The sequence below is a fragment of the Peromyscus eremicus genome, chromosome 20, assembly GCF_949786415.1.
Source record: "Peromyscus eremicus chromosome 20, PerEre_H2_v1, whole genome shotgun sequence".
In the NCBI taxonomy this organism is placed as follows: Eukaryota; Metazoa; Chordata; class Mammalia; order Rodentia; family Cricetidae; genus Peromyscus; species Peromyscus eremicus.
In genome coordinates this window covers 61029014-61045325 of record NC_081436.1, presented here as the reverse complement: position 1 = coordinate 61045325, position 16312 = coordinate 61029014, and the positions used below count along the sequence as shown (strand labels likewise).

Genomic DNA, 16312 nt, shown 5'->3' with positions numbered 1-16312 from the left:
AGCTATACTTGAAGTTCAAATTATCAAAATGTACAAGCATATTTAAAAGCTAAAATATGAACCGATTGTGGTGGCTCACACTTACAACCCTAGCACGTGGGAGGCAGAGGCGGTAGGGCCATCCTGATTTACATAGTGAGATCCATCTCAAAAAGAGCAAAACGGCCGGGCGGTGGTGGCGCACGCCTTTAATCCCAGCACTTGGGAGGCAGAGCCAGGCGGATCTCTGTGAGTTCGAGGCCAGCCTGGTCTACAAAGTGAGTTCCAGGAAAGGCGCAAAGCTACACAGAGAAACCCTGTCTCAAAAAACCAAAAAAAAAAAAAAAAAAAAAAGAGCAAAACGCCTGAAAATCATTTGTCGTAATCACACATCTCAAAACAAAACAAAAACAAAGCCTAGCCTCAGGTTCTAATGTGAATGAGACCCACGTCGAGGTGAGCTGGAGACAGGATCTGAACAAATCAACAAACCCACTGCATATACCAAAGGAAACTCTTTATTGTAAACAAGGTATAAAGTACAACAAAAAGTATTGTGCAAATTGGAACTCATAATTCTTTATAACTTTTTTAAGAAAAATCTTTTTCAAGGGTTCAAGTTTGCATGTCAGAAACCCAAACCCAAGATCCAGAAACAGTTTAAATGGGAAGGTATAGTGATATAGTGATAGCTTTTCACTATATAGTTGGAACAATTCACCTTTGCTACCGAGTGTATTATCCACTTTACAACAGAACAGAAATTTCTAGGCTGGGGGTGCAGCTCGGTGGTAGAGCTCCTGCAGAACACAGGCAAGGCCCGGATCTGATCCCCAGGGCTGCAGGTGTGACCACGTTGTGACACTGTCTCAGTGAGTTTCGAAGGTGCCCAAACACTGTGGTGGTTGAGAACGGAACTGCATCGTGAACACTGCTTTCAAGTTGGAGGTGAATGTTCTAAGAACAATTTTTCTACCTATCTAACTCCCACATTCTGAAAAACTCCTATAAATAAAGAGGACCACTGTCCATCTGTAAGAATCATCAACTTCCTAATTTGAAAAAGCACACAGTGTATCTTTGACATAAGCATCCTTTACTGATGACATAAAGCCATCTTCCTCAAGGAGTTATCTCAAATTTTTGACATCCTTCTGTACAATACATATTTTTATCTTCAGATTGTTTTCTAAACAAAGTGCAGTGTATCTTAAGTCTACAGAAAAAAACATTGGCATACAATTTTCAAATCTACACAAGAAGCTGCAGGCAAACTAAAATCCAAAGTAGAGTAAAAGCCTAAATGTTGTTGTTAAAACTTTCACAACAAAAATGCAAACCAATTTGTTTTAGCTGCACTTCCAAGCAATTAAGTTAAAGAGGGATCCAATCCTTTGGCCCCCTTTACAGTGTACAGCTGTTCAACTTTAAATACCAGCAATAGTGGAGAGATGATAGTTTAGATATCCTTAAGAACTACATCCACGAAGCTGACTGGAAAGACGAGGAATAATAAACAAGATAACTCTAGGAGAAGATGTCACCTCTGTGGACACAAACTTGCGTTCTAGCTCCATCTCTGTACCGGAATTTCTAGCCTCTAGATTCTTGAAACCAATGCTTTAGAAGAATCACACTGCAGAGCTGGCCTCAAGTAAAACTGCAAAAACGAAGTACCCCACGTAGACAAGATTCAAATCTGTGCTGACCTCATCGGAAACCTTCAAGACTATTCAAAGAATAAAGCTTTCTCATCTCTATGTGGTGGGAAATGAAACTTGCCCTTCCTGACCTGCCTGTGGCCGAGCACTTGTGCTCTAACCCGGGCTGGCCTTCCCCTCAGGCCAGGGGGCTTCTGCTTTAGCCCCTGCTGGAGGGCCCCAGACTTGCAGAAGCACTTTGACCCCATCGCTGGCTCCTGACTGACCAAAGTTAGTTCTGGTTCTTCATCTTGTGGCCGACCTGTCACTGTGCAGAAGCGGCAGTCGGAGGCAGAGTAATGTCATTTAACTTGCTCACTTCCATCTGCCAGTTTGGGAGCTTCTTGGCTGATAGGTGGCGCCGGGCATGCTTGGTCAAATGGTCACTCCTCATGAACCGACGGTCACACATAGGACAGGCAAATTTCTTCTCGCCTGTGTGGGTTCGCCGGTGTCTGGACAGTTCATCGGAGCGAGCAAACCTCCTCTCACAGCCTTTCCAACTGCAGCTGAAAGGCTTTTCCCCTGAAACAGAGAAAGCCAGATGGTTACCACACACAGACGAACCTCTAGATGCTATGTTCTACCACATTTAGAGCTATATATGGAGATATAATTTCAAGTTGAGAGCTGGTCAGTTTATAAATTATCAAAGTATTACTAGATGTGCTTGGCATGACGGCATACTCCCTAAACCCCAGCACTTGGGAGGCAGAGTAATAATATACATTACCAGATGCATGCTGCTGCTTCCGCCCCCACTTTCCAAGTGTTATGATCACAAGAGTGTGCCGCTAGGCCCAGGGACAAATCTAACCATTTTAGAGACACTTCACCACCCGCCAAGCTTACAGACCAAACAAACCCTTCAACACCCTCGTTTGTATTTGTGATCGCAGTCTGTACACACTCATTATAAAGACCAAGTACACGTGGCAGTACCTGTGTGTGTTCTTACGTGGGCCTTCAGATGGGAACTTTTAAAGTAAGTCTTGCCACACCCTGGATGGCTACAGACATGACTCCTCACTCTGGATGAATCGGTCTGGGGAGTGACTCTTGCGGCTGAAGGGGAGAATCCGGGCGCAGGGGCGATGGGAGACAGTCTGGTGCCATTGGGGCTTACCACCGGAGGCTTGGGGCTCTGCACAACAGGCTGGGGAACGACGAACATCACGGTGCCCTTGGGCACCTGGGTGCCCATGAACAACACAGGTGGGCACACGGCCGGGGGCTGGCTGGGTGGAGTGCTGGGGACAACTGTGGTCACAAGAGAGTTGTTTGCAGGAAGGGGAACCATCTGGCAGATGACAGGCATCGGGGGCACTGCCCCGGTGGGTACCGTAGGTGAAGAGACCAAGACTGACTTCTGCACCGGGGACGCAGGAGCTGGCTGCGACCGACAAATGACTGTCTCTGAGGAAGGCACAGCAAGGTCATACAGCGCAGCCCCTGCCTTGTCGTCACCGTCTGCCGCGGCGGTGGTGGTGGCGGCGGCGGCGGCGGCGTTCTGCTCACACTTGGATCTGTTTGGTGACACGGCAGCACAGGGTATGTTCTTTCTGGAAGCCTCGGCGTTTAGGTGGGTTCTTCTTCGGAAAGAATTGTCCTGATAGTTGAGGACGCTAGCTGCCTTCACAGGGCAGGATCGGTGGTTACAGAGCTGGGCATCGGCTGTGTGACGGATGACACTTGTGGCCTGCGCCTTAGGGAGGGGAGGGGCAGCCACAGCACCCTTTTCCTCCTCTTTGAAAGGAGCCACAGCGGGAGCCTTGGTGGCATCAGAGAATGATTTGAAGTGGCCAGTAGATGGCGCTGGTGCCACCAGAGTTGACGCTTGAGAGGGTTCAAAGTCTGAGGGGCTGTAAGGCGGAGTCAAACACTACAAAGAGAAACCCAAGCAGCACCGTGAGAAATTAAGAATTCACTATGTAAATACTAAAGAAGTGCTGTAATTTATAGCCACTTAAGAATACTCACAAAGGCTGGGATTGTGTGAAGGTCAGGTGTCCCCGGAAGCAAGCTCTCTTCCTCTGAGGTGTCCGACACCGGAGTGACAGGCCTGTGCTCCAGGTATCTCTTGAACCCAGACTTCCAGTCACAACTCATGGACATAAGCGCTTCCACGGCCTCAAAGTCACTCTTCTCCGTCTTGTTCCACGAGTACACACTCTCTTTCAGCTTTTCAGAGATCATCTCCATCTTCTCCTCCTGTAAAAACAAAGGTTAAAGTTTATCAGCATACTTCTCTCGATGACAGGGTGTACAACCTTTGGCTGTTTTTAAAGCATCCTCTGAATGCAAAGGATGCCACCTTATTGCAGCAAGGAACCAAGACCAGTGCTGGTCCTGAAATGAAATCTGACTTAAAGCCAACTACGTCCAAGTGAAAAGTTAGACGCAGTTATCTGAGGTCTGAAACTGGTAACTTCATTACGTTCTAGCCAGGCAAGGTGGAATACATGTGTAATCTCAGGACCCTGGAGGCCAAGCAGGCGGAAGCTGCCTCTCAAGAAACAAAACACACAGAAAACAACCAAAGGCGGAAAAAATTCAGTTTTATTTTGGTCAGGCGTCAGTCTCTCCATATCTATCATTTTAATGGTTTGCTGTACCATAAAGGACCAGATAGGCATAAAATTTAATGTGCCTACAATTTGGAAAAACAAAAACAAACACTACTCAGAGTGTGCAAGTTGGTTTTAATTTATTTAAAACACGGCTCGGTAACAGTTTATGGTTTGTGTGTGTGCAACTCCTTCAACCTCAACAGTTTTAAATGAAAAGTTCTTTGAGCTGCAATTCAAAAGTTAACACCCACCATCTCTATTTTCCTTTTAGAAAGAACTTCCCATTCCTTCTGATCACAGTAGAGGTTGCAACAATCATGAGAAGCCTTCTAAAATGGGAGGCATTAAGACAAGAGTTCAAGGCCAGCTTTGGCTATATAGCAAGTTCAGGGCCAGCCTCACTCAAAAAGACAGAGCAAAACCTAATAAACGAAATGGTAAAGCCCGTCTTAAAGCTTCTTTTTTTTTTTTGAAGTCTACCTATTGAGAAAGCAGACATTGTTCTTGAAATATTACTAACAATGTAATTGCATAACCGTTCGCGCCTTTATGTAAGCTGCAATGCATGAAGACCAAGGCACCAACGCAAAGAAAGGGGTGGGGTGGGGGTGGGGGGAAGGCAGGCAGGCAGGGGTGAAGAATGTGCGCCGGGAAGGGAAGCTGGGAGGGGCGCAAAGGGCTGGTGCGAGGCAGGAAAGGGAAGCCGGGCGGGGGCGGGGCGCGGGAGGCCGGCGGGGGAGATCCTTGCTGGCGGGGCCCAACGGATGGGGCCGCCCTAACCTCAATGAGGCTGGCGGGTGAGTCACCGGGAACGCCGCCCGCCGCGCGCGCACGTCCCCGCGCCCCGCCCCTGCCATTGGCCAGCCGGCCCGCGGCCCGCGCCGGGATTGGCTGGGCGGCGCCGGGCGGGGGCGCGCGGAGGAGGGGGCGAGGCATGTGAACAAAGCGTGATCAGCGGCTGCTCGGGCCGGCGCAGGAAACGTGAACTGGGGACTGCCGCGCCGTCACCTTTCCCCTACTTCCTGAGCGCGGGCCCCCGCCCCCGCCGGGCCGGGGAGGGGCCGCGGGCGCCGCCGCCAACCGCTCGCCAGTGCGCACCGGGGCGGCGCGAGGGCTGGGCGGGGTCGGCTCCGGAGGCGCCCGCCCCTTCCACCGCCCCCCACCCCACCCCCGAGCCGCCGTTCCCTTAGGAACCGACAGCAGGGCCGGGCGGGCCTGGCTCCCGCCCCTGGCGGAGGCCGGGGCTGGGTCACTCGGGGACGAGGAGCTCCCCGGGTTGCACCCTCTCGCCGCCCAGCCCCGGGCCTCCGCCTCGCTGCGGGAGGAGGAGCCGCCGGGTCCCCGCGGAAGCCCGACCGCCGCCGCCCTCCTGCCGGGAGCGGCCGCGCTGGGAGCCCGCCGGGGCGCTCCGCCCACTCGGCCGGCCCGCGGGGACCTCGGCCCACCCGGGTCCCCCGCAGGCGCGGCGCCCATGGCCCACGCTCGCGGCGGCCCCGGCGAGCCGCGGCTCTGCGGGCTCCCAGACGTGCGGCGCCCACGGGCACCGGGCTCCAGACGCGCGGCCCCACGGCTCCCGCCTCGACACGGCGCGCGGCCCCCGCGTCTCGCGGTCCCCGCTCCCCCGCCCAGCTGTCGGGCCCCAGAGGCATGGCCCTGCCCCCCTGCCGGGAGTAATCCCTCGGCGGCCACCTGCCTCCGCCCGGGATGGGAGTCCCCTCCCGACGTCTGCCGGGGTGCCGCGGACCCCTGGCGGCCGGGGAGCCCGCGTGCCATCCATCCCCCGCGCGACGCCGGCCGTCCCCTCCCCCCCAGCCCCGGGCTAGACTGGCCGTGTGGTCCCCACCTGGCAGCACCCCCCCCTCCCCGACGAGCAGGCGCCCGCCTCGGGGGTAGACAGCTCGAGAGCAGCCCTTGCCACCCCGGGTCGCACTCCCGGTGCAGACGGGGGCATCTCCCGCCGGTGCCAGGTGCAGGGCTGCCCTTCCAACTCGGAACCGCGCTTCCAGGGAGGCAGCCCCTCCAGCTCACACGCCTCCTCGGGTCGCCCCCGAGACTTTCCCCCCCTTGTCGACTGGACACCCAGGGACAAGCGCGCTCTCCCCCTGGTCCAGGTGCCAGGCTTCCTCTCCCGACCCCTTCTCTGCACATGCCCTCGATGATACATATATACCCAGCCTGCAGGCAGGGGACCCTGGCACGACCCCGCTGCAGCCCGAGTCCCCAGGCGTGGCTGATGTCGGGGCTCAGGCTTCGCGCCCCGGGGCTGGCTCCCGGACCCTGAGCGCGGCACGGAGGGACCAAGCATCCCCAGGTGACTCACCGAAGCTTGCTGGAGAGAAGCGCCGAAGTTCAGCATGGTCGGTCGCCTGGCCGCAGGTTGCGAGCTGCTGCCTGGCTGCGGGCTGCCGAGCCACAGACGGGCGCACGGAGACACCAGACGTCGACGCCACCGCGCTCCGCGCTGTCTGCCCCCCTCCCCATTCAGGTAGCCGCTCTGCCTACCCCGCGCCGCGGGCGGGGGAGGGGGGCGGGGCCTGGCGCCGGCCAATCAGCGGCAAAGGTGTGTGAGGCTTCGGCCAATGGGCTCGCGGGGCCACGCGTGATCAGCGGCTGCCCGGCTGCAAGCAGCTCTGCCAGTGGAGCGTGTACACAACCCGAGGCACCGTGTTCCCTCGCTCCTGCCCCGGGGAACTCCGGGGACCACCTGACTCCGTGACGCCCCTCGCCCAGCCCCAGCCTCCCGTCCCCCCCGCCCATGCCCCGGGGGGGGGGGGCGGTGCCGCCTGGCGGGGCACCGCCGAGAGGCGCGGCGGCGGCGGCGGCGTCCAGGCTTTGCGGAGAGCCGGCCCCACGTGGGGGTGGGGTGGGGAGGGAAGCCCGCTCCGCCCCGTCCCCCTTCGCGCCCGCGGCGTCTGGGCCCGCCAGGGAGTGGGCGGGACCCCGAGCGAGGAGGGGAGGGGAGGCGGAGGCTGCGAGCGCGGGGCCGAGCCCGGAGCCCGGCTCTGCAAGAGCGAGCGGTCCTCGTGGGTCTGGCGTGGGGGCGGCGGCCGGGTGCACCGCCGAGCGGCATTTCTGAGCCTTTCGCCGCCGGGTTTTGTCACGCTCAGCCGTGAGGACGGGAGATCCAGGGCGGCGACGGCGGGGAGCCCTGTCACGGAGCAGACACCTGCTCGCACTCGCCGCCCACGCCCAGGCGGCGGGCGCTGGCTCGTCCTCCCATCTGCGGCACCGGTACCGGCAGCAGCAGGGCCCGCCTCTGCGCGTCCCTCCCGTCCTTCCTCCTGGGCGGCGGGTGTGGGCACTACGGGAAGCCCGTACCGTAGGGCTGGCGGCGTGGCCCGAGACCCGAGTGCTCGGTGGCAGAATCGAGTTTGAGCTCGGTGTACTAAAGAGTTTAAAACACACGGTACGCGCCGTTTCCAAGGCGGACCCCGCCTCCCCCACCCGCGCGCGGGACCGCGGCCTCCGCCGACGCCCTGCTTTTGGGGATGGGACGAGGAGAGGGCGTGTGACGGTGGGATTCCTGCGGGTCGAAGACCGCGTTCCTGTCCCTGCCCCCTCCGCCACTCCAGGGCGTGGAGGCGAGCTGAGCTTAAAGGGAAGCCGCCCGCGCGTGTGCAGCGGCCGGGGCGGGCGGGGGCTGTGGCCTCCCGGCCCCAGAGCCCTTGGCTCCTCTTTGGCGCCCTATTGCCCCGCCCCCCTTGACCGTTCGTGCGGGTTCACAGCAGCTGTTGGAGCCAGTGATAACGGGGCTTAAAGCAAACTAGAGATTTTATCTTCTCCCTTGGACTGGCGGGTCGGGAGACAAAAGTCACTGCCCTCCTGCGGGCGTTCTCAGCCTGCGCGACTGAAAGGGCTAATGCTGCCCTTCCCCAGTCACCACAGAATGGGTAAAAAAGGCCGTCCACCCCACCACCATCTCATGGTTCCTTGTGCTATACCTAAAGTCAGCCAGCAGCACAAGAGTAACGATAATACCATGGGCCAGCGAGGCCCTGGGTGGGGGTGGGGGAAGATGACTGAATGGCCTCCTGTCACTGCTTGCTCTGAATCCGCTGGAGGAGCGCCAGCTCAGCAACCCAGGCAGCTCTTCCTGCCTCCCTCCACCCGGTGCCCCTGCTTCTGTCTGCAGGAGTGTCCCTCCCTGCAGGCTTCCTTCCGCTTGGCCTGGCCCATCCTGTTGATCTGAGCCTGAAGGGTTGGAGCAGCTGGCCCGGGCACCTGCTGCAGGGCAGGAAGCTCCTGTGTGTGCCCAGCAGCAGGCCTGCCTGCCTTCCTGTCAGGGAGCCGCCCCCTGGAGTTGTCACAGCCAGACCCCCAAGCCCGAACCCTGTGTCTTCGAGAATGTGGGACCTGTTGGCGTGGTGCCCCCCCTCCCACGCTGAGTTGTAGGGAGCATTCAGGACTTGGGGTGATCACTACAGGAAAGAGGGAAGAAAAGGGTAGGAGGGTGGGTATGGGGGGGGGCACAGTTCCTGGAGATTCAGAGAAAGCCGTTCCCCAGGCACTTCAGACCCAACATCGCCAAACTGTGTGCAGCCTTAAGAGTTCCTCATCGCCCATCCAGTCCCTGTCACCTCCCTCAGAATGTAAGTGGGATCCAGTTAGTCCCCAGCTCCGTGCAGCTTTGTCGCGGAAACATCTACTTGCTGTCTGCCTGTCTTCAGCCTCCTCCCTTCTTTTCTGATGAGACAGGGTCTCACTATGTAGTCCTGGCTGGCCTGACGCTTGCTATGTAGATCATGCAGGACAACCCTCCTGCCACAGCCTCCCAGGGGCCGGGATAATGGGCACCAGGCAGACACCTGGCTGAGGGTTTGCCCTCTTGCTTGGATGAAGCTATTTCTATCTGTAATCCCGGGACATCCACCCAGCTTGTTTCCCTGTGCCCAGATTCTACGCTAAAAGTTAAGATCTGATCACAACACTCCCTACTTAAACAAATGACCTTTGTCTATTGTTATCAGGAAATCAGAGGCCACCCCTTTATGAACTAGGAGTCTCCAGGTACTTTCTCAACCTTTCCAACGGTCTACTCAGTTCTCCCTTTGCCCAGAGCCAGCGTATAGTGCGTTTTCACGTCCCCATACCACACCCCCATTCAATAAACACTTTGATGTTCATGCCTTGGATCATTTATCCACTGCGTTCAACAAATGATACTGAGCATCTGTGTGTTCTAGGCTGGCCAGTAGACAGGCCTTGAACTCTTGATTCTCCTGCCTCTACCTTCCAAATTCTGGGATTACAGGAGTATGCCAGCATACCCTGCTTTACATTAAGGTTTAAAGTTTAATCCCTGTCTTTAATCCCAGCACTCAGGAGGCAGAGGCAGGTGGATCTCTGTGACTCCCAGGCCAGTTTAGTCTACAAATTGAGTTCAGGACAGACAAAGCTGTTACACAGAGAAACCTTGTCTTGAAAAAAAAAAAGGTTTAATCCCAGCATTTGGGAGGCTAATACAAGATAAATTCTGAGGCTAGCCTGGGTTGCACAGTGAGTTTCAGGCGGAGACTGACTACTGAGGAATTTCCAGGCTATGGAAAGAAATGCGAGTTTTCTGTATGGTGCAAAGCGGCTAGACTGTCTTAGAAGAATGCAATTTTTTACCCAAAGGGCCCTTTTTTCTTCTGGTTTCAGAGTTCTTGCTCCCTTGCCATGTTGGGGAAGCCTTCCTTGATAACTCCAGGCTGAATTATTTGTCTGCCCCTGCTCCAAAGTACTTTATGCTAGAAGTAAAGTGCTTATTACATCTTATCGCAAAACCTATTTTATAATACTGAATCCTGCCCATGGTCCAGCTAGATCTAAGCTCCTATAAGATGGTGGCCACTTCACGATGTCCCCCCATGTGTATACCCAGGCTGGCCTGGAACTCTCAGCAAGCCTCCTGCCTCAGCCCCCAAGTGCTAGGATTACCGATATGAGCTGCTATGCCCAGCTTCATAATTATCTTTCTTATTTAATATTTGTTCTATAATAGGCACTTGGTATGTTTTTTCCAATGAAGAAAATGAAATAATTATAGATTGTCTCTGAAGACCCCCTGGGATTACAGACAGAATGTGGACCAGTATTTGAGTGGGCTGTGAGTCGCTCCATACCCTTGTCTTAATTTGTGCTGTTACAAGACCCTTCATAGAATAGAGTCGTCTTGGGCATGGGGAAGAGAGGAGCTTGGACAGCCGTAAGTAAGTGGTACCTGGATGCTGAGCCTGGCTGCTAATGGTGTCTCGTTCCCTTCAGTCGGAATCGTGAAGGAAGGAAGGTAGAGATCCCCCACTTTAGTTACGGATCTTGGAACACATTGTACCTGCCAACCAGCTTTTCTTTGCTGCTTACAGCTACCGAGTCTCATCCCCTGTCATTGCCCTACCATCTGCCAGGCATTAGCTGAACACTGAAGAACTATCATTAAAAAAAAAAAAAAAAAAAAAAAAAAAAGATCCTGCATTGAAGGATCTTTTTGGATAGTGTGAGAAACAAGTAACTGTAGCCATTGCTACATTCTGGAAGATGGCAGGAGAGGGGGTACACAGGTTTAGGGGGTGTCTAGGAAAGTGTCAGAAAAGGCTCTCTGAGTTACTCCTCAAAGCCTAGAGTGGAGAGCACCAGCGGTTCAGCATACGCTAAAAACCTGAGTCACACACTCGGGAAGCAGGATGAGGAGCTTAGTCCTGTGCGTGCTGTTGAATGGATGTAGGAGAACTTTGGTCCCAGGGATGGAGCGGATGAGTCTTAGTGAGAGATCGGCGGGCATATAAGTTGCTCACTCTAGCCCAGTGTGGAGAATGGACCTGAGGAGTTGGGGGTGGATGGGTAGGGGGTGTCTAACACCAGCGTCAGGGTGAAGGTGGCCAAGATGAAGCCTAAGGAAAGGAAGTAGAGGTAGGCCTGGAGAGGCTGGGACAAAGATGTGACTTGGTAACTGGATATAGGGATAAGGAAGGAGAGAATATGGGAAAAGATTGCTAGGTTTCTGGCTTATTCACTGGATCTAATGCCACATCATTGCCTGAAGAAGGGACCACAGAAATGTCATAGGTTGTGGAGTACAAAAAGCCATTGACAAGTTGGTTTAATTAAAAAAAAAATTTTAAAAAATATGTGTATGGGAGGGGGCGGTGGCCACAAGAGGGCATTGGATCCCCTGGAGCTTGGAGTCAGAGTTTGTGAGTTGTCACTGGTGCTGGGAAATGAACTCAGATCCTCTGCAAAAGCCGTACCTGTTCTCAGCCGCGAGCTGGCTCTCCAGTCCTGACAAGCTGGTTTAGGGCATGCAGAGGTCAGGTTCTGTGTAGCATGTGAGAGACAGAGATGTCTAGAAGTGGCGTTGTCTCAGGGCTGGGGTTTAGGGCAGCATAATGTGTGGGCTGGAGATGCAAAGTCGAGAATCCTCAGGGTATAGTGGCATCCGCAGTTAGGAACAGAAGAAACTCCAAAGGAAAAGGGAAAACAAAGAGAAGCAGACACACGCACATGGGGAGGAACTGGCCCAGGGTGATGGGCAGGAACTCCATCCCATAGGTTTTGCTCGATGTGATGGCCTGGTGGGATGTAAGTGGAGATGAGAAGTGAGGAAGGTGAGTGGAGAGACTGCAGGTGTCGGGAGCAGAGGGAAGAGCAGCGCCCTTGGCTGGTGAATGCTAGGTTCATTACCATGGTATATTAATTGCCTTTCTTATACCTGTGATCAAATACCCGACCAAAACACCTCAAGGGATCATTTATTTTGCCTGACAGTTTCGGGGACTGCGTGGCCCCAGCAACACGGGATGACTGGTCACACTGTGTCCACAGTCAGACAATGAATGCAGCGCTCAGCTCCCTTTCTCCTTTTACTTCATCTAGGACCCAGCCCGGTGCCATAGCGCTGCCCACACTCACAGTGGGTCATGTCTTCACGGAAACCTTCCTGGGAACACCCTTAGAGACGCAGCACCCCAGGGTGTGTTTCCAAGACAACTGTAGATCTACCAAGTTAACGAAGATGAATTATCACTCTTGAATGTGGTGGCGCACACCTCTAGTCCCCGCATTTGAGAGGTAGATCTCTGAGCTGTGGCCAGCCTAGTCGACATGGGGAGTTCTAGGACATCCGGGGCTACAGAGCGAGACCCTGTCTCAACCAAAAAACAAAAAGAAAGATGAACTGTCATATGTGCTTTCAAACTTATTTGGTACTATTTTTTATTTGGTAAACCTATTTGATAATATTCTCTGAAAATCTCACACATCTCTGTAGTGTATTTTGTTCATAGCCATCTCGCATTACCTCCCACTCCCCCAGGGCCCCAATTCCCCACCGCCCTTCCAATTCCATGTGTTCTCTTGTTGCTGTTGTCCCCGTTGTTTACCTTCCGAGTCCAGTCAGCTGTCTGTACATGCATGCATGTGCAGGTATTCACTGGGGCATGGGCAGCCTACCAGCAGCCATGTCCCCGAAGGACCGTGGCTCTCTCCTCATTCCATAGCTCCCTCCTCCTCCTCTGGTCAGCTCCTACATATTCTTTATGAGAAGAAAAAAAAAAAACAACTTTTTTTGAGACAGGTTAGAACAGGCTGGCCCCAAACTCAGAGAGCCACCCGCCTCTGCCTCCTGAGTGTTGGAATTAAAAATCCAGACAAGGAAAAACTTTAAACAAGGCCTGGCGATTCTAGTACTCAGGAGTTTGAACAGGGGAATCACAAGGTACAGGCCGCTTATACTACGTAATGAGTGAGGCCTGGCTGGGCTATACAGACTCTATCTCAAGAGAACAACAGAAGATGTATTTTTTTCATCTTTAACTCTCTTCATCGAGTAAATCATGTCTCCCATGCGGTTGCTGATGAAGCTCAGTCCTGCTTAGCTTTCGAGAGTGGGCTCATTCAGGGTGGTTTGGCTATAGATGAGTAAATCTCTTTCTAAAAATGCCCACAGAGGATGTGGTGGCCCACGCCTGTAATCCCAGCACTCAGGAGGCAGAGGCAGGCAATGGCTGCAAGTTAGAGGCCAACCTGCTTTGTGTAGGGAAACTTCCCTCAAACAGATAAGTAACTTTACCGTTTCATACCTTTGCCATTTCCCCACCTTGATTCTGAGTGTAACTTGCTAGGTTTTCATTTTCTTTTTGAATTAGGGTTATCATACAGAATAGTGGATCTTATTGTGGCATCCTCATGCATACATGTCATTATATATCACTTGCTTACATGAGTAGAATCAAAGGTGGTCCTGAGGACTTCCCAGCCCAGGTCTGCATAAGATGTGACGTTTCCCTCTTCACGTTGCTGACAGTCAGCAATTAGACACTAAAGCCTGGCTAACCTGCAGAACAGCGAGAGGCTATTTGGAGGTGAGCAGTCATTTGGAGAGGAAGACACTCAACCCAGAGTCAAAGTATGCCTACATAAGAGCAAGGCCACCCAGGACCTTCCCCCCGTCCCTCAGGCCCAGATAATACCACTTGAAGAGGAGATGAAGTTTCCCAGCCCAGCTCTGACTCAGAGTCATGAACAGTGATAAACAGCTGCCCGGGTGGAATTTCCTGGGCTCTCCCCAGAGCCCCTGCAGTGTGTGTGTGTGTGTGTGTGTGTGTGTGTGTGTGTGTGTGTGTGAGAGAGAGAGAGAGAGAGAGAGAGAGAGAGAGAGAGAGAGAGAGAATGTAGTGTGTGTACACATGTATATGTGTATGCACACACATGTATGAGTGTACGGGTCAGAGGACCTGGAGCCAAGCCATAGGCCAGCATGTCTCAGTGACCCCCGACTTCCTCACACCCACAGCACACCACCCCAGAGTTTCAGGTGCACACAGACTTTTACTTGGGGGTCTCAGGATTTGAACTCAGGTCCTTGTGTTTGCACAAGCACTCTTACCCCTGAGCCATCTCCTCGGTTGGTTTTTGTTTTGTCTTTAAGCTTCTCTGAAGCGGAGGACGACCTGACATTCTGACCCTGCTCTCTCCACTTCCTGAGAAGCGGATCGCAGGCATGCACCACCACACTCAGTTTTCTGCGATGCTGGGGAGTCAACCAGGCTTTCACACTAGGCAAGCACTGTGGGCTCACCAACTTCACCAACCTGCAGGAGGGCTTTTTTAGCAAAGCAATTAAATTTGCCCACTCTCCAGCCTTCTCTTCACGCCCCTGAGAAGTGAGGAACCAGCAAAGTGGTTTTTCAAGGATCCTCGGGGCAGTAAAACAGAATCACTCATGGAGTTTTACAAAATAAAAGCAGTCATACTGTGGAGCCTGGAAACCCTGGGGAGGCTGAAGTAGGGGGGGGTCACACCTTCAAGGGTTGCCAGCGTTACAGAGTGGCCTCCAGCTGAAGATCCTCCTGCCTCAGTCCTCTGAGAGCCAGAATTGCAAGAGCGAGCTATTCTGCCTGGCTCCACTATTAGCATTTTAATATGCACCTCTCTCTGCCTTCTCACTTCCCTCTTGTGCATACCATAAAAATTAGCTACCGGAGGCCAACAAGGTTACTCAGCAGCTCGGCAGATAAAGGCACTTGCCATGCAAGCCAGACCTGAGTTCGAACCCAGAACCTGCAGGGGAAGAAGAGAACCAACTCCTGAAACTTGTCCTCTGACTTCCACAGGCTCTCTGTCTCTCTCTCTCTCTCTCTCTCTCTCTCTCTCTCTCTCTCTCTCTCTCTCTCTCTCCAAATACTACTACTACTAAACTTTTAAAACTTACTATTTCGTAATCTCTTCCCTTTTCCAGTGCCGGTGACGGAATATGCCAGGCAAACACTGTACCACTGAGCCATACCTCCAGTCAATTAAATTTTCTGAGACATAAGCTATTATGAACAGCTCCCTGCACATAAAAAAGTATAAAGGTAGAGTTGTTAGGATTTGCTTAAAAGTATGGCCTTCTACTTTCTTGGAATAATCCAGTTGTTTTGACTTCGGTAAAACAGACCAGTGTCCTGTAATTGTGTCCGGTGTCATGAGTATTCTGTTTCAAAGGCCAAATGGCTGCCTTCTCTGTTGCAGAAGAGGCTTAGTCACCCATGGAAGCTATGGATGATGTCCTCTCTGCCCAGTGGTGGCGTTTTAAGGCACTCACTCTACCACTGAGCTACAGTTCCCAGTTCTTAAATGAGAGCACTGAAATATATGTGTACACACACTTTTATTATTATTATTATTATTATTATTATTACTACTACTATTACTTTATTACCCAGGGTCTCACATTGCTAGTACTACTATTACTTTATTACCCAGGGTCTCACATTGCTAGTACTACTATTAGTTTATTACCCAGGGTATCACATTGCTAGATAAGCATTCTACCACAGAACTCTATCCCTGGCCCTTGTATGGCATCTTTTTTTTTTTTTTTTTTTTTTTGGTATTTCGAGGCAGGGTTTCTCTGTGTAGTTTTGGTTCCTGTCCTAGATCTCACTCTGTAGCCCAGGCTGGCCTCGAACTCACAGAGATCCACCTGACTCTGCCTCCCAGGTGCTGGGATTAAAGGCGTGCGCCACCACCGCCCAATTTGTATGGCATCCTTAATTGAAATCTTTCCAATGTTGAAGTTTTGGAGGAGGGAGGGTCCCCATGCTCTCCCTAGGTGTCCTTAGCTCCCACGCCAAGAAACCAGGCTGTGCTGCGGAGTGCAGTCCTCCAGGAAACCAGCCCTGAACACAAGCACAGGAGCCTTTATGGCTGTAAGTGCTAGCCAGCACTCTGAGCTGCTGATAACGGGCATAAAACGAATGTCGGGCCGGCTCTCACCAAGCCAAACCACCACCAAAGACAAATGGACTCTGTAAGACTGCAAAGGAAACCTTTTACCAGTTGACAGTTATCAAATCATCCGAACATGAAATGGTCATTTAGCTCTCCAGGGTTCCTGGGCTAATACAGGATCTAGTGTGTCTCTAACAAGCGCAGCCATGCAGGGCACAGGTGAGGTCCCGACGTGCGGTGGCTGTGATACACCGTGGACGCGCAGTGGCTGTGATACACCGTGGACGCGCGGTGGCTGTGATACACCATGGACATTTATGGTTTCTGTTAGGAACGAAGTCGGAGGTCCTGCCGACACTACTGTGGTTTGTT

The 16312-nt window shown here is 53.2% G+C and overlaps 2 protein-coding genes across 2 annotated transcripts; one reads left to right on the top strand and one right to left on the bottom strand.

The window, feature by feature from the left end:
* Nucleotides 1–481: 481 nt before the first annotated feature.
* On the bottom strand, nucleotides 482–6745 carry Klf10 (KLF transcription factor 10). Its single transcript, XM_059246974.1, has 4 exons — nucleotides 6570–6745; nucleotides 3660–3890; nucleotides 2622–3561; nucleotides 482–2204 (listed from the first exon to the last, which is right to left on the bottom strand). The coding sequence occupies exons 1-4, from the start codon at nucleotides 6603–6605 to the stop codon at nucleotides 1945–1947; spliced, it is 1467 nt and encodes a 488-aa protein (XP_059102957.1). The 5' UTR covers nucleotides 6606–6745; the 3' UTR covers nucleotides 482–1944.
* Nucleotides 6604–9372, top strand: LOC131896420 (uncharacterized). Its single transcript, XM_059247029.1, has 4 exons — nucleotides 6604–6625; nucleotides 6735–6809; nucleotides 7327–8838; nucleotides 9217–9372. The coding sequence occupies exons 1-3, from the start codon at nucleotides 6604–6606 to the stop codon at nucleotides 8004–8006; spliced, it is 777 nt and encodes a 258-aa protein (XP_059103012.1). The 3' UTR covers nucleotides 8007–8838; nucleotides 9217–9372.
* The last annotated feature ends 6940 nt before the right edge of the window (nucleotides 9373–16312 follow it).